At 37.1% G+C, this 25,584-nt stretch overlaps 1 protein-coding gene across 1 annotated transcript in view; it reads right to left on the minus strand.

The window, feature by feature from the left end:
* Window positions 1–640: 640 nt before the first annotated feature.
* LOC117414076 (histone deacetylase 11-like) overlaps window positions 641–25,584 on the minus strand; it is a 28,239-nt gene continuing 3,295 nt past the window's right edge. Inside the window, exons 3-11 of the mRNA XM_058988451.1 lie at window positions 24,837–24,985; window positions 24,173–24,273; window positions 22,496–22,612; window positions 18,039–18,081; window positions 16,112–16,188; window positions 15,655–15,717; window positions 8,644–8,740; window positions 4,998–5,176; window positions 641–3,432 (exon numbers count right to left, since the gene is read on the minus strand). Coding sequence (XP_058844434.1) covers window positions 3,190–3,432; window positions 4,998–5,176; window positions 8,644–8,740; window positions 15,655–15,717; window positions 16,112–16,188; window positions 18,039–18,081; window positions 22,496–22,612; window positions 24,173–24,273; window positions 24,837–24,985 — 1,069 coding nt within the window. The 3' untranslated portion in view covers window positions 641–3,189. The remainder of the gene's footprint in view (window positions 3,433–4,997; window positions 5,177–8,643; window positions 8,741–15,654; window positions 15,718–16,111; window positions 16,189–18,038; window positions 18,082–22,495; window positions 22,613–24,172; window positions 24,274–24,836; window positions 24,986–25,584) is intronic.

Consider the following 25,584-nt stretch of genomic DNA (forward strand, 5'->3'; position numbering starts at 1 on the left):
TGACAGGCTATCAACTCCCTTAGCGAAAGGTCCCGCTTGCTGGTAAAGTAAATTCAGCTCTGCATTGTATGCAGATAACATTTAATCGAACTGTCAATAGAAAAAGGGAGAAAAAAAGTAAATCTATGCAATGGGATATAATGAGTGGTGCTAACTCTTATATCGTCCTTCATTTGGTTCTGCATTGCTTCCTCATGTATCTATATGGAGTTGTGAACAAGCAAGGTGAATGATGTCTTGTGTACAGATGTTGCTTTGCATCACTATAATAATAAATGATCATCTGTGATTGTGTAATGAGACGCCGGTTCTCACTGTCAGCCAAAAACTGACATGCATTGCTGGATGTTTCTGCAGTCAGGGTCAGCTGCTGACCACTCATCATGCAAAGCTGAAAAGCCATCTGGGTTCTATCTGTAGCTAGTAGGAGGCTGGCATCTGTCACTAAACCTTCTCTACCACCACATAAATCCACATATCTTATCAAATACTCCTAAGGCACCTTTTTTCAATAATTTCTGGGTTCAGTGTCACAGCAGTGTGCTCCTCATAAATACAAATGTAATGGGATACAAGTCCAGGTTTAAAGCAGCATGTGTCTTAATACATTTGAGCATATGTAAAGAAATAACACACGATAAGCAGTAAACACCATTATTTTATCAATGTAACACAAACAACATCGCTTTGGCACTTTTTTTTCCCACAATTGTTGTCATACAGAATTATCTTTAAGGAACAGCAAGTCAGTGTACTTACAAATATCCAATTACTAGGCTCTCCTTAGCTAGGACTACAATTAGTGCTTATCCATCTGAAAAACTGTGTTGAAACAGAGTGGAATCAAACAGAACAATGGGGACAATGCTGAGTAAGTTGGTGCTAGTTTATTTACCACTAAATTCAATTTGCAAATGAGTCATTCAGACTGGGTTCTGAACGTCTAAATTCCCAGATAGGGTGCAATCCCATTTGAGACAAGTACAGTAAGCAACTGCTTGGGTAACAAGCACAATGAATCAAAGTAATAGAGTGCTTTTCAGCTACATGTATGACCTCTACTGGGCTCTTAATTAAGGTCAAACTTGCTATTGATATAAGAACATTTCTTCTGTTTTCTTGAGAGTAAACAGAAAAAGTGGAATAAAAACAAACCCAGTCATGCTGACCCTTTTTTATTCAGGGGCTGCTTAGTGTATTTCTATGCGCACCAATTGAAGTGACAGATGAAAGCAAAAGCTACTTAGATATGCCAGGCAGGCGCAGTGTTTGTTTTAAATGTAAGAGCACATATATCATTAAAAGCACACCACAGAGTACTGATCTGCCATGTTAAAGCACTTGTGGTAGGTTGAGTACATGTTTTTTTCTCTTTCAACAGAATCTGAACCTATAGCCTCGTGAGCCAGAGGTGAAGGTTATCTTCTGCGCCACTCACTGTGCCTCGTGTGGAAATAAACTCATCTCTCCAAGGTTCTCCTAGCACTGCCCACTTCTCAAATCAAACTAGCTTTACTTAAGTCCTGTGCATTAGGGTAATATTACAGGTCATATAATGGCAATGATTTTTCAATTGAATCTACCATTTCTACATAGCTGTCTGTAAGGGGCAGCAGTGTGGAGCAGTGGTTAGGGCTCTGGACTCTTGACCAGAGGGTTGTGGGTTCAATCCCCAGTGGGGGACACTGCTGTTGTACCCTTGAGCAAGGTACTTTACCTAGATTGCTCCAGTAAAAACCCAACTGTATAAATGGGGAATTGTATGTAAAAATAATGTGATATCTTGTAACAATTGTAAGTCGCCCTGGATAAGGGCGTCTGCTAAGAAATAAATAATAATAAACAGATTTTGAAATATATGAAGCTACTGAATAATCGTATTCATTAGAGGAGTTAACACTTTCACAGTATCTTTCCCAGTAGAATTTAGAAGTTGTCATTCCCTTTCTAAGAAAACAGTTTAACAGACAGATGTTCTATTAAAGCAGGTAGTGTCAAAAACTCTTTAGGCCACGCCAAATGAATGCTTCGATTCTCAGGGGCTTTTGCAGAGAAAATCAAGCAGCTGTTGGTATTAAAATCATATTTGATATGATTTTCTTTTTTTAATTTGTTTTATAAATTAAAGTTTATTACTGCTGCAAGAAATACATTTACAAAAGCTGTTAGGGTGTATGAATAATAATTTGTGGTCAAATAAAAATAATAATGCATTCAGAATTGCAATCGATCAATCAACATGATTGTTAAACAATGCAAACTAAAGCATGTGGCAGCCCCCAAGAAGCATGCCTTAGTACCTTTTTAACTTCAAGTTAATGTCATCCTACATGACACATGATCATTACCATGTCAGCACAAACAAAACAGGTTTTCAGTTCTGGTTATTAAATACAATTATTTAAACGTAATAGTATAATTATTTAAATGCAACAGTACCATTTTGAAAGCACTGTATTTGTAGTTGTTCCCCTCTGTTTGTTCTCTGTTGGGTAATATCGCTACCAAAATGGATATTCACAGAAATGGAGGCAAGATGCTCCTAAGGCTGTTTTTTTTTTGTTTTTAATATATCAGAAACCTGATTCTTAAAAAGACACCCTAGAGAAACATACATAATCAAATACCTAAGAATCTGGGTTATGTGTTTACCTCTAGAAAAGCATTGATCTGAATGATGGAGTATATAGCCCACACACAAACAATGCCTCTGCACATTAATTCAAATGTAATGGAAGTCCATCTTGTCAGTAATTCCAACCCCAAACAGCCTGGCTTTCCATGCTTAGAACCTTGGATTTAGAAGCTCCTCCTGCCTACATTCTAAAAACTATCCAGGAAATTATGTTTATAGGTGTAAACATTGTGACTTAACTGAGCAAAATAAATCTTAAGTGTACATATTAAAGTGGAAGCAAACTACTTTTTTTGCCTCCGTCAGTAGTGCAGTTAGTAAATCTTGTTAAAAAAAAAAAGCTGGTCCAACCTAGATGGACAGCAAGCCTGACAACCAGCAGCTGAAGCCCCAGTCACTCTAGTAGTTTTCTTTAAGTAGACCACGGTATTATAAACCTACCATAGAGAGAGAGAGGAAAACAGAGAATAAAAACATGCTACTGTTTGGGAGTAATAATCACATAGCGTAGCATCATTTTCATTTGAGGACAAAAGTACAATTAGTGCAAATATTCAGCGAGATGACAAAACTGCAGCTGATGAAATTGACTTGCTCATCATCAAAGGGACTTGGGAAGGCCTGGCTTCGCTTGCTGCGGAGTCACAGTCCACCAGCCCCAGGTTATGCAAGTTAATTATAGAATCAGCTATTATCCGCGCAGTCCTCTTCTGATAGCCTCCAGACGTCACCATGAGGATCGGGATCTTCCTCCTACGAGCAGCTTTAAACAGGATTTCATCCCGTTTAATAATGCCCTGGGTATTCAAGAGAATCATATTTTTTTATTATCATTAATCTAAAGTTCTTGCATGAACAGTGCAATACATATTTCAATAGGATCTTCTTAAATATAAACTGAAACAATATTCTTGAAGGCATTCATGCACAGCAAAGCTTATTTCAAAAAGAGGAAATGACCATCAGGCACTTAATATATTCTTGTCTCTGCTGAGACATTCTCGTCACTTTGCTCAGTGACGCTCATAGAGATGAGGTTGCTCGTAAGTATATGTTAAATATGTGGAAAAATACATATTTTTTTTGTCAGTTGGTATAGGGCGGGGTGAATTATTTTAGCTCAATAAGGGATTGGTGCTGTAACTAAAGCTGTGCAGAAAATAACCTACTCTTTGTTCCTGCTTTCCTCATTCCTCAAACTTTTAGTTTTGGTAAAACATCTTTAAAGCATTTATTTCAAGTCCTCAGTGCTATCCCCACTGGTTACTCCTGGCAACGAGGTGCAGTGGGAGGGTACTGGTGCAGTCCTGACACTGGAGTCATGGATGATAGCAGCTGTGTGCTGATTAAACCTCAGCAATCATTTCATTTCTTCTACTCGGAACCATGGGAAAGGCTTGCTTTTTTTAATATTGTAGTTTCTTTTAGTGATAGATTTTCAGGCTTAAAATGAAAAGGTAATATGGAGAAACTGAAGAGTAAATGTTTTGTGACATTACAGACACTCTCCCAATATTTGTTTGAAGGCGAGGTATAATATTACAGGAATAATAAATGGGGGACAATTATAGCTGCTTGTGATTTAACATTCAGCTATGGCCAAAAGGTTTGCATCACCCTATAGAATTAACTAGTTTTGCTCCATAAAGTCGACTGAAACCTGCTGAATAATGTTACGTTAACATAATGAATAATATACCGCCTTGTAGTTTTCCTTATACTTAACGGAAAACTGACAAAAATTGAAAAATGTGACATTTCAAAATCTAACATGAAATATTGCTATGGCTTCTGGTAGACTTTTGTAATATCATTTTGTAGATTATGTGATTAAATTATGTTAAATTAAAATATCATATATATATATATATATATATATATATATATATATATATATATATATATATATATAATTTAATTATGTCTCAATCCTAAAATTATAGGTAATGCAAAAATTTGGCCATAGCTGTAGCCTTAAGCACGGTGCATGGTTCATGCTATAATCCTTTTCTTTCCTGTGTCTGTAATTTTGTATTCTTAAACTGTAAAAAATGATATAAATATTATATTAACTCATGGCACTTGATGCTAAAATATTACGACAGCATTAGAAGTATGAGGTATTCTACCCATGACATCCATTATGCTGACTGGCCTTTAATATTTTAACAGTCTGCATTTAACCCTTTTTTTCCAATCTCTTATTTTAATTAACCAAGCGATGTAAAGATTTAAGACTAGGGACTGTAGGCAGCAGTTAAAACATCAACAGTAAAATCAATCCCTAACTTTCCAAGGCCTAATAGATCACTGTAAGCAGGTAAACTGGTCGATAATGACAGGGGTTAGTCGTTCTGCACACCTGAGGAGAAATGGCAAGGCCTCCCAGCGGATCCCCATCCAAGATATCAGTGCCTGCGTTGTAGACAAGGATGTCTGGTTTCACTTCATTCAGTGCTCCCTCCACGTGCATTTCCACCTTCTGCAGATATTCTTGGTCCTCAGTACCCCAATCCAGCTCAACCTTTCTCTTTATAGCCCCTGAAGAGAATCAGCATTTGAATCAGCCATGAAGGTATGGTGTTTTCAATCTCCACATTAAAACAAGAAGCCTAATAAAACAGCCAGCTTATAAGATAGCTTAATAATTAAGATAGCTACTAAAAAGTATAAACTACTGACAGTTATGGTTTGAATAAAACATAAAAAGTGTAAACTTTTTAGTCTCCAGATTTAATCCTGATGGATAAAATGTCCCTCATTTGATATTAAGTGCTGAAGAATATTCCATATACAAACCATGCACAGTTCTCACAGAATTCAAGCTCTTAATTATAATAAACAAAACATCAGTAACATGGTTTACAGTTCAACCTTTTCTAGATTCGATACAGGTCTGTAGTTGAGCATTTTAATTGATTTTGTTGGATTTATAAATAAAAAACAGAAATGGAAATCATACAAAACCAAACCCGCCTTGTCACATTCACACATGTAAACAATTATGGCATTGTCAGATGAAGACAAAAAGGTGGTGCAGAACACTATAGAAGGATATAATTGGATGGAATGTCCTGAGGGCCCAAACAGATATGTTCACCCACATATCAGTATCAAATACTCAAAGTATTACAGTTAGATGAAACCAGTGCACCTGAATGCGATACCTTGTAGCAGACAGAATATTCAGCATTATATACAACATTCTCACTACCTGCCTCTGCTTCTTATATAGCTGCAGTTCCACCATGGTTTTGACCTTTCTATTGTCATGTTCTGGGTCATTAAATATCTCGGACACTGCTCCAAGATGGAGCTGTCTTCCAAGTATCTGTTTTGCTTTTGCATTTCTACTTATATATTTAAGTATTGCTATTAGAGGGGTGTTTGCAGGTTTACACGCTTCTGTTTAGTAACATTGAACTAGTCACTAAACACTCCACCCTTGCTCCGCAGTGGTGGAATGACCTTCCTACAGATGTCAGGACTGCCCAGTCCCTGACCACATTCCGACACCTCCTTAAGACTCACCTCTTCAAACAGCACCTGTAGAACTCCTCTGTTTTTATCCTGGGACACTATCACCCTTCCTTAAATGCGCTTTATTTACTCTTATCTGCCCCCTATTCTACTGCATTTAACCCTGTACTTCAGAATACTGTAAACTGCCAAGTGTTTAATCTGTAGTATTTTGTATTTAATCATATCCTGATGTAACTATCACTGTTATCTGCTGTATTATTGAATTGTATTTTGTCACACTTGTACTTTGCTTGAACAAAAGTCATTGTATTTATCTTGCTCTTATTGTATTACTTGTATTGTAACACTTGAAATGTATTTGCTTACGATTGTAAGTCGCCCTGGATAAGGGCGTCTGCTAAGAAATAAATAATAATAATAATAATAATAATTATCTGTTTACAAATATGGAAGCTTTATGCTATTGTTACACTTACATGTTGCTATTTAGTTGTGCAGAAATGCAACACTCACCTTTATGCTAGCTGAGAAGGGAAATGAGTTCAGAAGCAGCATTCCAGCTTATTAATGACCCGGTATTAGTTATGTGTAGGGTGTCTCTTATTGTTATAAGAGAGGTCTTAATGTTACAACAAAAATCAATACAAAGTACTTTAATACCAACTTGCTATAAGACTCATGAAACTATACTAGCGCAATTGTAATTGCTTCCAAAGGCATACTATGTTCAATAAAATCACATCACAATAGACAAACGCAGGCGTGTAATGCACAGAGACCTACAACTCATATAGGAGTCTGCTGTTGCGTTATTAGCAAGATGTTTTTGAGTTTTGTTGATTTTTTTTAATTTTATTTTTTACTGTTTTCCTTATAACATCATATATAAAATCTAAAAAAAAATAAATGTTACTGACTTTGAGCTGAACAAACAGACTTCAAATGTCAATATATTTCATGTTTAATAAGCCAGAAACAGAACGATCAAAGCTTGTTTATGACAATGGGGAAATAGTCCAGCACTAAAATGTTGTTAATAATGAAAACTTTAAAAAGATAGTGCACTGGTTATTGACAAGGTTTTAAAAATACTGCACCTCAGGTGTCTGCTATATCTGAGTACAAAGAGAGCAACTCTTTTTGTCTAGCAGGGAGTTCTTTTTAAAGCTCAGCAACTCAATAAAGCAAATCACATTATGTGTAGATTTCCTTCCACAAATTTGTAGTTTTATAGATTTCAGTTCCTAGGTCTGCAATTATTGTTGGGATCCTTATTATAATGTAGTGGGTTAGATGGTTGCCACCTGCTGGACAACAAATGAATTGAACTACATTGTAAAGCCATAAATACTTGCGACCAAAATATTTGGCGAATCACACCCATAAAACCGATGCTGCTCCAGAAATGTTGGCTAGCTGTTGCAATATATGAAGTATGTATTGTTGGTGGAATTTGATATTCGTGCCAAAAATGTTTACAGTTTTCTTTCATATGTGAAAAAAGCACAATAAAAGGCTTGCAAACATGTATGGCTTTACAGTAAGTGGTTTACTATTTAATATACAGTCTGGTCCATCATCCTGTGAAATTAAAAAGAGTTTGTTTATAACTAACATTATTCAGTTAATTTACATTGTAATGGTTTTAATTTTATCTTCTTGTCATCATGCAAACTAATTAAGACTAATTAGCTCATTGAATGGTACTTTAGTGAACCTCAATGATGAGCTTAATCTTGCTATATATCAGTCCTGCAGTTCCTTTCAAAGGTAAACAGACGCAGACACACTTATCACATCATCCCCCCTGATTCTGCAAGAGTTAAACAAACATTCTGCACTTTCATAAAACAAACAAGTCAATAACACACAGCAATTTGTACAGGAAATGTCTGGATGTACTTCTGTTTTGTTTCACTGTAATTATGCATTCTTTCAAAGCAAAGAAAAATACTGGAAAGGGCTGGTGCTAAAAACAAACACTTGTTAAAGTGAGTGTAATGTTCATGCTGTTACATGGATCTACTGTCACAATACAGGAATGACTGTTGATACTTTCAATATTTGAACCAGCTATAGCAAGTTTGAAGATTTGTAAAAAAAATAAAAAAAAATAAAAACTCCCCAACTCATAAACTTTTACTTGACAGATCGGCCATGCAGCTTTTTAAAGCCTGTTTGTACATTGCTTGCAAACATTCAATTACATGAAGTATGTAAGGCAAGTCTTACTGCAAGGACTTCAAAAACAGGCCATCAGCATTCAATAAGGTAAATGATCCTCAAACCCAATGCTGGGAGCACGTACTATGATTTGCATGGTAATGCAAGAGTACTGAGCAATGATACGTATAGGGGTTCAATCAATGACTGATTCCTTTAATGCCTATTGCCTTGCAAGTCACTAGGTTCATTTGAACTTCCACTGGGGTTCGACTGTTTATTCGATCCATGCTAGGTGCCTCAGCCATGCTTTCTCGTAGACAATATTTCAGACAGGCATCAAACAGGAAGGCTTGACTTACGCTTCGCAAATCCGTCCCCAGGATATATGTATCTGTTGTAGACGTCCATGATATACACTCTTTTGTCATCCATGAAATCTCTCTCGTGACCATTTCCCTGAAACCCGAGGGTACAAAAGAAAAGTTGTTTTTGATCGTGTGAATGCAACATGTTGCTTACACTGCAGCATTTAACACAGAAATAATAGTGAAACACAAACACTTTGGCAATAAAATCCACACCTTAGATGGTCTGGAGCTTTGTCAGATGTGGCAATACAAAAGAAATCCTCGTATTCAGTTGGAGGTGAGGTGTCATCATATCACGCTGCTGCCTATGTAAGTAAAAGCTTAACATATTAAGTATATCAAACAGCTAGCAGTCTTTCAAAAGCTTTGTTTGGAGCCTGTTTCTAGCACCAATGTACTAGGTTTTGTCATATGACTACATTCCTCAGACCTACTGGATATATCAAATGTTTTGTCACAAGAAAGACAGAATGCTTCTATGCATGTTTACTGTTTTCTTGGATGACAAAGTGTTTCATCCAAACTGACATGCATTTATTCAGAGCTTTCAAGCCATCACATAAGACAATCATTCTGATGACTGCTGACTTACTAAGCAGTAATTCTTTTTTGCAAGGCGTGACTGCATTGTTTTTGGCTCGATTGAACAGAACAAATACAGATTTGACATGGGGTGCCCGCACACATGGACGCTTTGTAGACCAATTCAGATTCCATTGCCTTCCTTTCTTTAGTGGAGATAAAAAAAGAGCTTGTTCTTCTGAGCTCCTGTTTCCTTTTGTCTATTTTTAGTTTGCTTTACCTTTTATCGTCCTGTGGCATCTCCAAGGAAATAATAAAATCCTTTTGAGCACGTTTTCAGTGGCATGTGAAATATTAGTATGCTCAAAACAGCATACCAGTTCATAAAACTGCAGGACCTCACCTGCTATCTGTCTCACTGCATGAAGTATTTCACTCTAATCAGTCAAGTTCATCAGAAGTTAAAGTTACCTTCCGGTACATTATTTATGTATCTACAATCCAGAGGAAAGCAGAATCTTCAAAAGACTATTTAAAGTTATTCAACGCAGTGAAAAGTTATGGAAATTAAACCATGGGCAATACAAGAAAATGTGTTACAGAAAATCTCTCCATGAAAAATCAACAAGAAATTGCACTTCTTTGTTTTTCAAATATAGATATAGATATAGGGAAAATATTTAGCCACTAAAGTACCTGTACATCAGTATGAAGCAGGGTTTTAAGCAAAATCTGACAGCTGGCTGACAATGAAAAAGCATGAGCCCCCTCCAGCATCATCTTTAGGGATAACTCCGAACACTCCATCACAAGCGGAACTCTCCATCAATGGATGAGGATTCGTCCACAAGGAATTTAAAAGCGGACATCTCGAAAGTGGAAGACATTCAACAATACCTCAGGGATCCCCCTCCAGCCCCACTTTCACATTAAGAATACTAGGTTTCGAAAAGAGAGGTCTATTATTTCAATTTCCCCAAGGGCTAGCAACCTACTGTTCAATGTTTTTACATTGCACAGTACAATGAGAGGGCTCATCACAGGAGCATCACAGGGAACACTGTCGAACAATCTACTAATTGTTCGACCAAATACCCTTTTTTGGGTATACATCATAAGCCAATCAATAAATGTGTACGATTTGCTTAAATGAAGACAAAATGATTATGGTGACCCCTGAATCAATACCCCTAAACCCCCTACACAAAATATACCAAGCATGTTGTTTCCAGGAAGAAGTATGGTTGAACAGGGTGGTTTGAGATCAATGAAGCTATCACTGTATACAGTATGAAAAATAGGTCTGAAACAGTTCTTCAAGTGTGTCTAGAACCAATTAATTCAAGGTAAAACTTGTTAGAAACTAAACTTTAGCTTTCAACTATTTCTTCACGCTTTTTAACTGCCGAGCTAATGTTGATTACTGATTACCGAATACTGTATTTGACTAATGCAATCTCTAAGGTGTGCATATGGAACATTTGAATGATATGCTACCGTCCCTCAGGACTCCCTTGCAAACCAGATGCTGCATCTCAAGGTGTTTATCCAGGAGAACAAAGAATTAAGCACTGTAAAGAAATCCCAAGGAAGAGATCCTTTCACGCCAGTCTTCAATTGCCTAGACAAGGCAATGTGCCTGATCTGCTGTTAATTAGATTATTTCAGGCAGAACTGATCAAATCCATCATCTTCAAAGGAAACCTAAATTAATTACAAAACGCTGAGTAAAAAATAATTAAAAATCAACCTTGTTGACGTTTGTGTCACTTGTTACAACACAGGAAACCCATGTGATGAATGCCACCGGGTCCATCCACCAGCCACTGATTGGGATTGTAGATTAAATGAGTTGAAGAAATATGTGGAAAGTATATGTTGAGTGTATCCAGGCACCTATAAATCTAAATGAAAGTGTATTTTTAAGACGTCATGAATCACTCAACTTACAGATGAAGGCATGTGCTGCTCACTTCTGGAATTCCCAAACGGAGGAGGCCCTGCCTTGGATTCATACATTTATAATCAAGACGACTGGAACTGTACGGTGCACTGAAGCCTTTTAGATTGAGATTCTGTCTTTGCCAGAAGGGCTTATTTCCAACAATCTATACTGTGGGATTGTGATAACTGTTCAATTGAATTTAAGCATTAATACCAAAAGCCGTAGACATTATTGTTATAGATAATGAACCAATGCAACAGATACAGTAAGTATCCCATGTTGAAAGAAAGGTTATATACAGTAGCAGGTAATGCCAGGGGCCGGGATATCAAATTAATGCTATTATGTAATATATACAGTATATATATATATTTATTTTTAGTTCTTTGTGAACTGGAATGCATGACTGTTCAAAACAAAAAAGAGCATCTAGCATAAGATGATGGCAGGTACACAAACACTGCAGTGTAAACAAAATGTCATAATTATATTTTTAATAATCTGTATTTCATGAATGGGTGTCTAAAATACAGTATATGGTACTGAATTGAGGTTAAACATTTTGCTCTAAAAGTTCCTAATAAAGTCAGTGAATGTTGTCTAGTGCTGCTCAAGTAGAGTACATACTATAAAAAAACACATACCTGTAATCAAGATGACTGGCAAGCTACAGTAACTGACCATCAAAATGAACCCTAACCTTTCACCTTTGTTCCTTATTGATTGGAGGCTGTCAGTTGTATTTTATGTGTAGCAGCTTATGAAGGCACTGGAACAGTACTTTGGGACTATAATTACAACGCCTTTATTACGTTATTGTATTCATACTGGCACAACTCTCCAGTACAGTAAAACATTTTATTGACAACACACATGAAAAGCTATTGTTATTCTTTCCCTCGTCTATGGCGCAAATCATAAATACAAAGCGTAGCTGTACGGGCATTTCAGTTACGTTTGATCACTGCGGTTTGCTACTGATAAGAGCGTCTTGCAAAAACACAGGAAAAAAGTGTGTATCTTGAATCCCCCAAAATTATACAAAGAATTATAAAAGGTGATAAGATAAAGTTGTCGAGAAGACATCAAATGATTATCTTTATCAGATAATACCCTGCTACCTGTCACACTGCATCACTCCAATACTCAGGAGAACAGCTCTTAAGAAGTCCTCCAGTAATAGCATATAAAATGTTTTTCAGGTCCAAACCCGTGGCTCTTAATTGGTGCATAGGTTTTCTGACTTCTCTGACCCTCTGTTTATTAGCTTGGTAGATGCAGAATCAGCATTTTCTTCCCATTTTTTATGCCCAAGCAGATTTCAAGTCTCTTGTTCTTCAGAGCGTTCATGAATTATTTACTGAGCATGACTATTGATCAGAATACCTTGTCTTGTTCTGTCGATAAGAGCCAGAATTATAATCAGGCAATTTTTTTAACAATTCAGGGCTGGAGCCAAGACCCTTTTGAAACACGCTTCATTGTCATCTAATTTGATGAGGAGGCAAAATCCTTTCTGCAGCTAAATTGTGGGGCTGTTCTTTAAAACAATTATAAATTGTATTATAAATACAACCAGAGGTTCAATAAATTTAACTGGAGTTGCTATTTTGTACTAATCTATACATATCAGTTAACCACGTCTAAAAGAATAATGCTGCAGAGCTAAAAACATGCATACCATACAGCTGTTCCACTGAAGGGTTAAGTGTAGTAATTAGTCTCATGTCAGACGTATATGGCAACTTTCACCACATGATGGAGCTGGCACACAATGAGCAGAATCCTTCCGAAGAATCCTTCTTGCACTCAAGTGCTTCATGATTGTGGATTACGTTCCCAGCAACAATTGTCATGGCGTGGGTTGGTATTTGCAAAACTCTAGAAAGCGCTTTTTGACTGCTGCGCACAGCATATGATTTAGTGACATGGATACAACGATAGTGGTTCGAATTAGAATTACTGCCAATGCCCACAATGTGCAGTTCCCTGAGAAGGGCTTTAAATGGAACACTGTGTTACATTGATCAGAACACCCACGCTCCAGTCACTATTTCATATTGTATCCATTGTTTGTAGTGTAACCAGCTTCGATATTGTACTTGGCTACTTTTGGGCATTATTTCCAAGCACCGGTAAAATGAGAATTGCATTAAATGAATTAATTTGATAGGGCACTCAGCAGGAACAAGCCTAAACCCAATATGTAAAATGATGCAGCACACGTATAGTTGTGTCTTGCAGATCTGGGATTGCTAATCTAATCACAGCATCAAAAGCATATGTTGGAGGCACCCAATTGTGGCGTATGGGACAAGAGCCTTTAATGCAGGTCTCCTGGGATGATAGAGGGTCATGGGTTAGTCGTGAGCCTGAAGATGTACATACAGTATGCCAAGCTGTTCATACGCCTTAATTAATGAACTGCTGTGTGCTTAAAGGGGACACCTGATTGTTGGGGAAAATAATTCAAGGTAAATGGCTAATTATACTGTACACTAGAAGCAAAGGCTGTCATGAAGCTTTCTTGACAGAACCCCAATGCATTAGGGTTGAACTTCTCCGTGTTTCTATGACAACCTAGACCAGTCTATAACACATCACAGCTTCAGCAACAACCCCACAGGTTTCATGTTCAATTTCCCAGTACCACAAATTAGCAGTTTTAATCAGGCCAGGTGCTTGGTGAGCAGGAAATATGATGATTAAATCTGTGAAGAGCACTGCTGAGACACAAATATAACATTTTAAATATAAAAATTAGGTTGAATCTTAATTGTTTGCGTTTTTTTAAATTTGTTTTGCTTTTTTCTCATAAACATGAACAATCGTCTTTAATCACCTGGCCTATCAACATTATTATTATTATTATTATTATTATTATTATTATTATTATTATTATTATTATTTATTTCTTAGCAGACACCCTTATCCAGGGCGACTTACAATTGTTACAAGATATCACATTATTTTTACATACAATTACATTATTTTTTACACATTATTTTTATTAACATGACAGAATGGTCAACCCAGCTCCAGCATTATCACTGCAAGTAGAATGTTCAACTCTATTGAAATGTCAATTTATCACAGTATGTAGGCAGCAGTGTGGAGTAATGGTTAGGGCTCTGGACTCTTGACCGGAGGGTTGTTGGTTCAATCCCCAGTGGGGGACACTGCTGCTGTACCCTTGAGCAAGGTACTTTACCTAGATTGCTCCAGTAAAAACCCAACTGTATAAATGGGTAATTGTATGTAAAAATAATGTGATATCTGTATAATGTGAAATAATGTATAATGTGATATCTTGTAACAATTGTAAGTCGCCCTGGATAAGGGCGTCTGCTAAGAAATAAATAATAATAATAACAGTATGAACCATCATAGTGCCTATACAATGATTGGAGGCGCACTCACATCTACAAGAACCCAGATCTACCTCAGGAAACATGCCAGCATACACAAGGAAACTCGGCAGGCACTATTCACTCATCTTTACTTGAGGGGTTACTTATTTATTTAAAGAATGTTCTGATTAAACTAGATATTTAGTAAACTGTTGCTTAAGAAGCCAAAAACAACCCAGAACAGTATTTGTTTCATTTCACAAAACATCATATATTAAAGGTATGGCAACAGAACAATTCACAGTGCATCATTTGTATGTGGTGCTCTCTGTAGTCTGGCGAGTGTGCTGCAGCTTTAATGGCTGGACTTGTAACTATGCGCATCATGATTCATATGACAGGCCATTGTAATCAGATTTCATTTCAAAGTGCATAACCTGTTTTATTCTCCAGATCATAACACTCATAATAGGTGCAATATATTCCCAAAATGCCATTTCCCTCATTGCAGTATGGTAATATACAGATTCCTTCTGCCTATGTAAATCTTTTTCTTATACAGTACGTGCTTTGTTATCGGAATATATTTTCTGTGGTGACAGAGGAGACTCTTGAAGACAAGAGTTCACAGCATTTCCTCCAGTCGGTTCGAAACCTAAGCTGAAGGTTACCCGTCTTACATTCCTGTCAACGATCTTATCTTTCCCAGATTTCCACGGGCCTGACCTAGCTTCCTAATGGATGCTCTCGTTATCGCAAAGCAAACTGAAAAAATGAAGGTTTTAAAGCCAAGCATAAAAAGAAGTCACAGGTTCTGAATGGTAAAATGAGCACATAGCCACACATTACTGCTTATTAAAAAAATATAAAGAAATTCCAAAAAGCAACAAAAGAACATGAACACATCAGTATTTCTATACTATACGATATATTTGTAAATTCCATTTAAGATATTTTGAAACAGTATTTTAGGATTTGGGGGAAGGCAGCAATAGTTCAATTTAAAGATATACGAGTATTGCACTTCAAAGTGTGTTCCACAGTTATGGCAACTTCTTGGTATGGCACCAGCAACCTATTGAATTGATTCTCCCTCTTAACTAAGGGCTATTATTTTGCCTACTGTGTTGATTAGTTTTGCAGCAGTTTCAGCGACAAACAACATGGACAATGACTGCAGCTTACCTGATGCGCATCCAGATCAATAATTGTCGCCTTAGATACTCCTTCTACTCTCTCAAACAAAAACTGTGAATTTAAGAAGATTAAAACATAAATATTGTTGAACTGTTGTGTGTGTGTTTTTCACTGTCTTGTTCTGTAGTAAATTAATTAACCAAGTGACATTTTTCTCACACCATTCAACAAGTAGTGCTCTATGGTGGTACTTTACATTGTGCAAATGTAAGTCCTCGCATTTATACTGGTATTATTTTTTACACAAGGGCTTTTGATTCAGGCTGGTGAAGGTATTTGCCAAAATGTGTGCCAACAACATAATTTGAGAGCTGTCAGAGATAAAAAAAAAAAAAAAAAACAGTAAACAGCTAAGTTAAATAAATTGTAGGAAGTAGTCCAAAAATCAAGGATTCTATTACACCTAGCATATGATTTCAGTGCAAAGGACAGACATGTTTATTACCTTGATAGTCAGCGTGATGTCAGCATAGGCGCAAAACCCTCCACCTTTGTCACTGGAGCAATGGTGAAAGCCACCACCTACAGCATCCGAAATGTGCAATTAATGGTGGGATATGAATTCACAATGAATCCTCAATTCATTTTAGCATTGCATTCCCTTAACCCAGTAAGTACCAAATAAAATGTATTTATGCAATTTGATACATTAACATAATTGGAGTAAGTTATCATAACAATATAGTTAAAGAGAAAATTAAAATAGCAGGTAGAAGCCAGTTAAAAATGCCCCAAGAAATTACAAAGTAGCCTGTCCTGAAATTAGGAAACGTAACGGGTTGAAAGAATTTGCATCATTTTTTTTTTTTTTTTAATCAGTGAAATCCTAAACATATTCCCTTAGGGAAAACCTTTAAATGAAATCGGGTATTCGTGGCACCAAGACATCCATGCTGATGATAGACACACATACACAGAATAAATCAACCTCTTTCAAAATAATGTTTATCAATGTAAAGGATTGGCTTCCTTTTTCCTGATTCATCAGGAGATCCAGAAAGATGCTGAGCCAGCAGTAACAACTCCTACAAGAGTGATGTCCCTCTCTAAGCTCAACACATAAAAAAAATATCCCCAAATGATTTGCAAATACAGGCGTTTGCCAAAAAAAACAACAGGAATGTGTATTTCTTATTATGACCATACACATGAAAATGGGACTGTAAACAGTGAGTAAGGGAACTCTCCTGTAATCCTTTTCTTCTTTTGTTGTAGCACATATGGAGTATATTTGAACACAGTGTATCTTAATAACAGTATATAAAAATGTGATTGTTGCTGGAACACACTGTACTGTATTGGTGTTGTACATTGCCTGGCCACTTCATTAGGACCTAGACCTGCTATTAGGCTGGACCACAGTTTGCTCTGATGACCACTGCAGCGATTCCACAAGGTGCTGGAATGTGCCTCGAGGGAAATTAATCCGTTCAGTCATTAATATGTAACACCTGACAGGGCTCTCTATTCCCTCTGTCTGTCACAGACTGTTTGCGACCTCAGCTGTCTCTCTTAGTGACCACATTCCCTTTGTTTTGCCACTGATAATACACTCTGCTGACCAATGTATTGGATCTTCACTGCACTGTCACACATGACCATGTTGCCAAGCAACTATTGTGTTCTGTAGCTACAACTGAGTTTCAGGTAAAAGGTAAGATTAAAAAAAACACATCATCTTTGGGCGACTCTGATTAATGTCAGGACCAGACAACCCAAACCTGTTGTGTTTCTCTATTTTGTTTCTATTTTTTTCCACTCTTGGAAAAAACACAACCTAACTAGGGTGTAGTTAAATTGCCATGCTGGTCTTGTCCGTTGTTTCTATTTACAGTGTCCTTTACGTGTTTTATAAGCATAATCTGCTATGGAATACTATCAGGATAATGCCTGTAATGTCGTTAATTCTTTTTTTAAGGCCAAGCAACATGTTTCATTTCTCTATGCTTAAGGAGAACTGTTCACTGGAAAGTTACATCCGCCACCTCAAACAAGACCATAACAGAATATGCTCCCAAGGGAACTTTAACGTGATTATTTAATAGAAAATTAATTGTGTTGTGGTGGCTTAACTGAAACACATTTCCAAAAACAATAACAGCATGAACGGCTCTAATGGGTACTAAATAATTGAACGTGGGTTGATTTTCAGTACTAACAACATGAGGGATGAAAGTAAACTGTAAAGAATTAAGTTTAATGACACACTGGAGTCAATTAATCCTGATGCTTTTACTGCCCTATCAATAATGCTGGAGGTGAAAATTTCTTCAAGCAATGAAGTATGTTTAGAAAACAAAGTAGCTTTCTAGGTCTATAGGCCAGCACAGCTTACATGCTTTTAAATGTGTACAAATATTATTTTTACTTACCCACATTGATCGCCCATCCTCTGTCAATAGCCAGCTTGCCTGCCTACAAATAAACGAAATAAACAAGGTCTATAAATTGTAAATTTTACAATCAGATTGCTAGGGACTGCATTGAAAGACCATCAGTCATTTACAAAGCAATATGCGTGGCAACTGTTGCTATGAATAGAAATAACCATGGTACTGACTAAACGCTGGGGTCAGCAGTCAGTTACTAACACATAAACTGTTTTAATTTCTCATTTGAATGGCTTTAAATGTTCATTTAAATTTCATTATCCAGCCTGCAGGAGCCATACATTAAAACTTGTCGCTGTTCTATGGTCCATGTCACACGCTTGCATGACTTGTAAAGGCAAAAGTTAACATTAATATGTGTGAGTTCTTGCTGCTCACATGCTGTTCTTATGCGTTTTCTTGTTTGTGGCTCTTACAACTTGAGATCGTCTTGAGATCGTCTTGTTGGATTGATTTGAAAATACACACTCACTTTCATAATGGTGGAGGATTGAAATATGCACAGTTGCAGATTGTTACAACAAAGCATTCCCCCAAAACACTGCAAAAGCCAGCTACTGGCTATTAATATATCTAAGAGAATAATCATTTGCGAGTGCACATTGACGTGACTTGCCTTGTTTGGCAAATCTTTTACCCATCTCCCCGTGCAGGTTTGTCCATGAGGAAAACCTCATATGCTGGGCAGTGACACTGCAGTCCTTGCAAGTATACCAATTAGGACTAAGAACAAATAAAAGCAAATGGCTTATAGTAAGTGAGCAGCACTAAAACTGAAATTCAGTGCCAGGGTCATTACATTTTCAGTTATACCTAAGGGAATAAAGTGATCTGCTTCACAACACAGTCATCGGTCAAAACTCCAGGAGCCGGAATCCTCATGCAGACATACAATTCCACTGCTTAAATTGCTGCTTCACACATTACATTGATGTTATGGCACTCTGCATATCCATATCCAGGCACTCAAATAGGATCAGCACAGTTTAATGAATGATGTATAAAAGTGCAGAACAGTAACATATATATAAAACATGACAAACACGGTTTTATGTAGGGCTGAAAATGTTTTTTTTATCCAATATCACGCAACTGAAGATTATATTACCAGCTCTGCTTTTTGTGTAATTAAACAGTAATAAAATCCCTTCAGGCTGGTGGTAAATATGTTCTTTTTTTGTTTTTTTTGTTTCACATCATAGTTATTGTTGACATCATACAAGGCAGAAACTGTTGTAATACTACTGTTTTGGAAATTTAGGAAACCACAACATATTCCAAACAGCAATCGAGCAACACCTCCCCACTCCCACGTATAGAAAAGGAAACTACACTTAGCAGTGCATAAGCATCTGAAATACCTAACAGGTCTTGCAGTTCATACATCAATACCTACCCTGTGTGTAAAACTGAAATAGTTTTTCTTTTTTTTTTATTGTAATTAATCCCATGGAAGGGATTGAAACCAGCACATGTCTGTGCATAATGACCTATTTAAAGCTCTGCCTGTAGTTCATGCATGGCTTGTAAAGTGAGTATATTTCAGTCCCAGAGGAAATTAAATCATTATAATTTCTCCGACAAGGTAATCAAAAATGTCATGTTTGTTTAAATAGTATACGCCTTAAACATTAAGGAAAGATGTGAACATATACGATATGCAGAAAATCAGGATGCTTTTTTTCTCAACAAAAGCGATTTTGTTTCAAACCAAAAATTGTTTTTGTGTACAGCTGGCTAAATGGACTCCCTCCATATTTTTTCCAGAGTAATACACTCATTATTTCAATCAAATGCATTACAATGGGCTTCTTATATTGTAAAAAAAAAAACTCTGTAACTCTGTAATTTCGACTTTTTTTTTTTTTTTTTTAAGGTCTAATTTGTTTTGTTTTTTCTCGTGCAGATCACCTTGATGGAATTATAGCATTTTAACTTCCTGTCTCTCTTTATACATCAAATAGCCCCCAAAAACTTCTTCAGGATGTCGAATGAAAAAAAGGTTTGGGAGGAGTTGAACCAGCGTGTCAGTTCATCATCTTGAAATTAACACTAAACACTGCAGGTTACATAACACAATATTATTAACATACGGTACACATAAGCTCTTTTAATTGTTTTCAGCATCAAGAGTCAATTACATCCTATTCACTCTACCTAAATAGCGTGTGACCATCAGGTTTTGAAAACGAGATTGTGCTTTTAACATGCATTGATCGCATAACGTGTGTGGAAAGGGTATTGCTGCCAAAGAGGAAGAGGAGGTCACCTCATGCAATACTACTGCTACCTAACTTCACATTTTATCAAGAGACGGAGGATGATTTATCGTTTTAATAAACATTTTCAGGCAAGTCATGTTTCCGACTTTATCAAGCACGCGTTTCTCATGTAGCACAAGTGAATGCTACATCATAGTACAGTATTGCATTCGCTGCTAAAAGTCAGATAATGCCAAATATGTTTTAGGCTAGGCAAATTATTAATCTGTTGTGCTGTAACTTTGATAAATAGCTTTTTTTCCCCCACACATAGTAAAGGCTTTCAGCAAATTCAATTTTCCACTATTTTACTGCTTCATATGTATTCTATTCATTGGCCTGTCCATTGCCTCTGGGGCCACTATTGAGTTCTTAATAACCTCTTTACATGGTCTTCCTTGGTACAATGGCCTTCAGTTTCTCCTTCAGCTTTTGCTGAATATGCACAAACCAGTCCATAAAGAAAATGGCTATTCGACACTTAATAGACAAAAAATAGCCCAAAAAAATCCTACAGCAAAACAGCTTCTAATTTGCCAAATTAGTAATAACTGGTGAAAACAAACTACCAATAAACTGAGAATAAAAATAAGAAGAAAGTCCCCTATCATGTTTGGAGTTTAATCAATGAAGTAATTCCCCTCTCACTTGCCTCCTGTAATTTGCTCTCTCTCTTTCTGAAGGTAGCTTACCAGCTCCCAGGACGACACCCACTTTTCTTCAGCAATGCAGAAATGTGAAATGAAATGAGCATTTGACACACTTTATGGCAAGGCTGCAGCTTATTTCAAGACCCTGTAAACTTTGATTGACAATGTTGACAGTCACATCTGCTTGCATGGGATGAGACCCTAACTTCTGTGAATGTCAAGTAAGTGCTAACACCATGTAAACAAACCCAACACTCCTAATGAGCCGGCTTTGCAGAAATAACTGCTGCATACTGGCAAATTTACCTCAACGAATTTACATTTAACTAGCAAACAGGCTAATGTTAGCAAATGCCAGCACCTTTAAGATAATCCCTTAAGACTTTTTCAGGTGGCTTTTTACAAAAAAACAAACACACTACAGGACCTATCTTTGACAAAGACCCATTCATTAGATTTTGAAAGGGTTTATAATCTGAAGCAAGAAACACTGATTAAAAAAAACATGTATGTGCACTAAAACTGGTAATGAGACAAACAGTAGAGCTCACAAGCACAGTAAAGCCTGGCATGACTCAGACTGCTATGTCTTTTTAACCTCCCTGTACGGACGTTTCTCTGAGAGCAGGAAGGCGAGCTACGGGCTGTCGGGGGAGCTATTATACAAGATTCTGTTTTCGGTCATATCACACATGTGGTCACATCACATATGGGTTTTCCCTGAACAGTTTTCTCTACATACAGCCTTCCTTTGTCCAGCAGAACAGAGGTCAGATGAATGCTTCTCAACATAACAAGAAAAAGATAGGCAGAGGAAAATAACACAGTAAAATTACATTTGTTTGTCTTTCAGCCTTCCTATATAAATACAGTCTTTGTTCCAGCTAACTGGTCCTTATGTAGACACCCAAAATGTAGATTCTGCATTAACGTCTAGATCCCTGTCTAACAGAAAGGTATAGTGCATGTATAGAAGAGTTGAGAAGGGTCTCTTCAAGCCCTTTTCACTGGATAATACACAGTGAGACCCTGTCTGGAGTGTTGTCAATTGCTTACATTTACCAAGCGCTTGAGATAATGACAGGTGGCTTGATATGAAGTACAGAAAGTCTGACAACCATTGATAACTTGGGAGGTATAAAGATCTAACAGCACAAAAAAAGACCACTGATATGGAACAAACTATAAGTGCATTACAGAGCTGCACAATATAATTTGTGATTGCTTATGTCTGCCCTCACCAACCACTCGAGCCCAGTGGTAAAAAAAAAAAAAAGTACTGCAATGCCGTGATGCTGTACTTTATTCTATAGCTTAGAGTACGATCTGTCATCACCTTTTCCCCCCACCCCTAGCACCCCACTCAGTCCAGTTCTGAAAGAGAACACTGCAGTGCTGTGTTGCTGTATTTTACAGGCTGAGGCAGCAGAACAGAAGGGTGGCATTCTCAAGGGCAGAATTCTGAAACCTCAGTGCAGCAGAACGGTAGGCGCTGCTCTCTAAGGGAATGCAGGCAGTGCACTCTTACCATGATCGTTCCTCCTGTTTGAGTTCTCAGTGGCCGCAGCACCCTTCTTTGAACCAGGAAGTTGGGCAGGAGCAGGAGCGGAGGGATTTCCGTGATGGTAGCCACTACGAACGACCACTAAAAGGAGAAAAAATACATATGCTTGGCAGTATTGATGACACATCACAGCAACTCTGCATGTTTTCATCCTATACAACATATACAGTACACAGAAGTTATTAAGAGTTTAACACCCTGCATTGCTGAGAGAAATGGTGCTATTCGTTTTCAACACAGTATGCAGTACACGCTTCACCAATTTCAAATCTAAAAGCACACAGAAAACCAACACAGAATCCGCTTGGTGGTAGGGAAAGGTGTTCCTGGAATGGAATTCACAAAGGAGACGGTTTCTGTACTACTGTTTTTAGTTATGACTGTCAAACAGTACTGATTACTGCAGGCAAAATGTTAACTAACTACAAGAAAGAGTCGCTGGATCCACTTTATTTGATATTTTGATAACAGAAGCACACAGAATGATTTACTGGGATACCTCTTGTGAGCCTTCCAAGATATGGTTCTGTATGCAGTAAAAAAAGGAGAAAATATAGTCACATCTTTAAAATGAATGAATATTTTAATAATAAATGTCACCCATTTCATGAACGGATACCATCACAGCTACTGTACATGGCAAAGGCAAACAGGCAGCTGTTCTTGCCCACTGTTGTGTTGCATTGCAGGGATCTGTGAACATGTGCCTCCCTTGCCTTCTAACCCTTTAAAGGTACAAGAGACATATGTGTCCCACAAATAACATTAAGTTAACTTTCTTATTTTTGCAATAAGGTGCACGAAACAGGATTTAAAGTTTCCCGACAGGATGGCTCTGGTCATCCAAATGGTCAGTTTCCTCCTCGTGGTACTTGAGCTACTCTCAAATGTATTTTAAGAACAAACCGTTTGAACAACCTCCAAATTCCTTGTGTACCTTAAGGGGTTAAAAACACAATTTACCTGTATCGCTATTGTTTTTTCATGACCCCTTGTGTATCTTACCAGCGGACGGTACAACGGAATGAAAAAACAAACAAACAAACAAACATGCCTAACAGTGCCCCCTACTGTAATTAAAGTGGTTGTGACTGTAGATGCTGGAAACAATTCTTGAATATTTAATTAATAAAACAGTAAAAGTATAAAAATGAAGATTTACACACAATATTATTGTGCAAATACATACATAAAGTAAATCTTAATAATAATATTAGAGGTGCTTAAAAAGAAAAGGCAAACCATGTTACATTTCAGTTTTTTATTAATCTAGCAGGTACTAGCTAAAATTGATCAGCCATTATTCCCCTAAACTAGCAGGTTAGTATACCTTGACAAAGACTACAAGAGGTAACACCCAACACCCAACAAAGCTAATGCGCTGTAACGCAGTGGATTTGAATTTGCTTCTGTTAATGTTTGGTATTTGCCTAGAACCTTTTGCCGACAGTACAAAGACAGGTCTTGAAATGAAGACTGGGAGGATTGTAGGAGTGAGTACCACATAGAAACAGGAAGGTCAATGGCTTGTGGTCATAGTGTTCTAATTTGGGTTTTATTATATGGTTTCTGTATACCACCAGATATATGGGACATAGAAACACATCCATTTGCTTGCGAGCCATTGGGAAAAAGAATTACCTTTAATTTGTTAAGATAGCGTCTTGTGTGGACAACTAGGAGGTCATCCTCAGTGGCCTCCCGGGCTTCCACAATGTTGTCATCCGTTATCAATTGTTCTTCTAAGATAGACAGATAGATATAGTGTATGTTTAAACAAAAAGATGTAAATGAATAATTAAAAAAAGACATGCCTTTATAATATAATTCAATATTACCCTGGTCACATTGAATTGAGCCTAAAACACTGTCACTGGGTTCCCTTTTATATACACATCAACAGTATTTAAGTAGGTACCTTGCATCATAGTTCTCTAAGGTTGTTGTTTTTTTTTTAAATGTTATGAATTTCAAAGATAATTAGTCAGACAAAAAAGGACCACTGCACACCACAGGTATAGATGCACACATGGCAACATCTCAGTCACCTTGACCTGCAGTTCACGTATAACAGCAGCATGCCGCATGTTTTTAGTCTTTGTTAATTATCCATGCTTTACTGCACAGCTCCACCACAGAGGTAGACGTGACACAATCTTTCTCTCCAACTCACAGATTTGAAAGGTGACATTGGACAAAACTTTCTCCTGCAACTGCATTCAACTTTCATCTTCTCTACTACTGCAGGAATATTCTTGCTGCTATTTCACAAATAGGTGTTCATTATCGTAATTATGCAGCATACCTTTTAAAAAGCCAATAACCTTCCCCCATTTTCCGGCATCAAAGGGATGCATTTTTTCAAGTCCCATGAAAGTAATGTTGTATTCTGGAGAGTAGACAATTGGCAAACATGTCGATGGGACCTCGATATATAGCTGTGTTCTGTGAGAGCTGCAGAAAAGTTTATGAAAAAGTTTATGAAAAAGTTTTTAAAGTTTTTTTTTTTTTACCTTACATATTACATACAAAACATTTTTCAAGTGATTTTGAAATGGTCTGAAATAAGCATAGTTGGTTATGAAATAAAGCAATATCATAAAAACACAAATACAAATTACTATAATAAAATTGGACACATTAATATCATGTTTACCTGCCTCTGGCTATGAACAGTATTTTTCCCAGCCTTAATGGTCTTTATGGACAAGTGTAATTGTACTAGTTATTATGTTGCAGGGCAATTACTTAATGTGGGCTTTATCATATCTAGAAGAAACCTTGCTAACAGTGTGTTATATCAGATCATTGGAGCACACTAAATAGATTAAACCCATATATCTCCTTAACTACCCCCTCTCTCTCTCTCTCTCTCTCTCTCTCTCTCACACTCACACACAATTTAGGAAGAGTTACTCTACATAGTATTATATAATTACAGATCAAAATCACCAAATGCCAGGAGGAACACTGACCGTGAATGGAAGGTCCACTGTGTTGCAAGGCAAGATGTAAAATAAATCAGGCTTTCATAACATCGTACACACTGACTG

This window comes from Acipenser ruthenus, chromosome 16, assembly GCF_902713425.1.
Source record: "Acipenser ruthenus chromosome 16, fAciRut3.2 maternal haplotype, whole genome shotgun sequence".
NCBI classification, from domain to species: Eukaryota; Metazoa; Chordata; class Actinopteri; order Acipenseriformes; family Acipenseridae; genus Acipenser; species Acipenser ruthenus.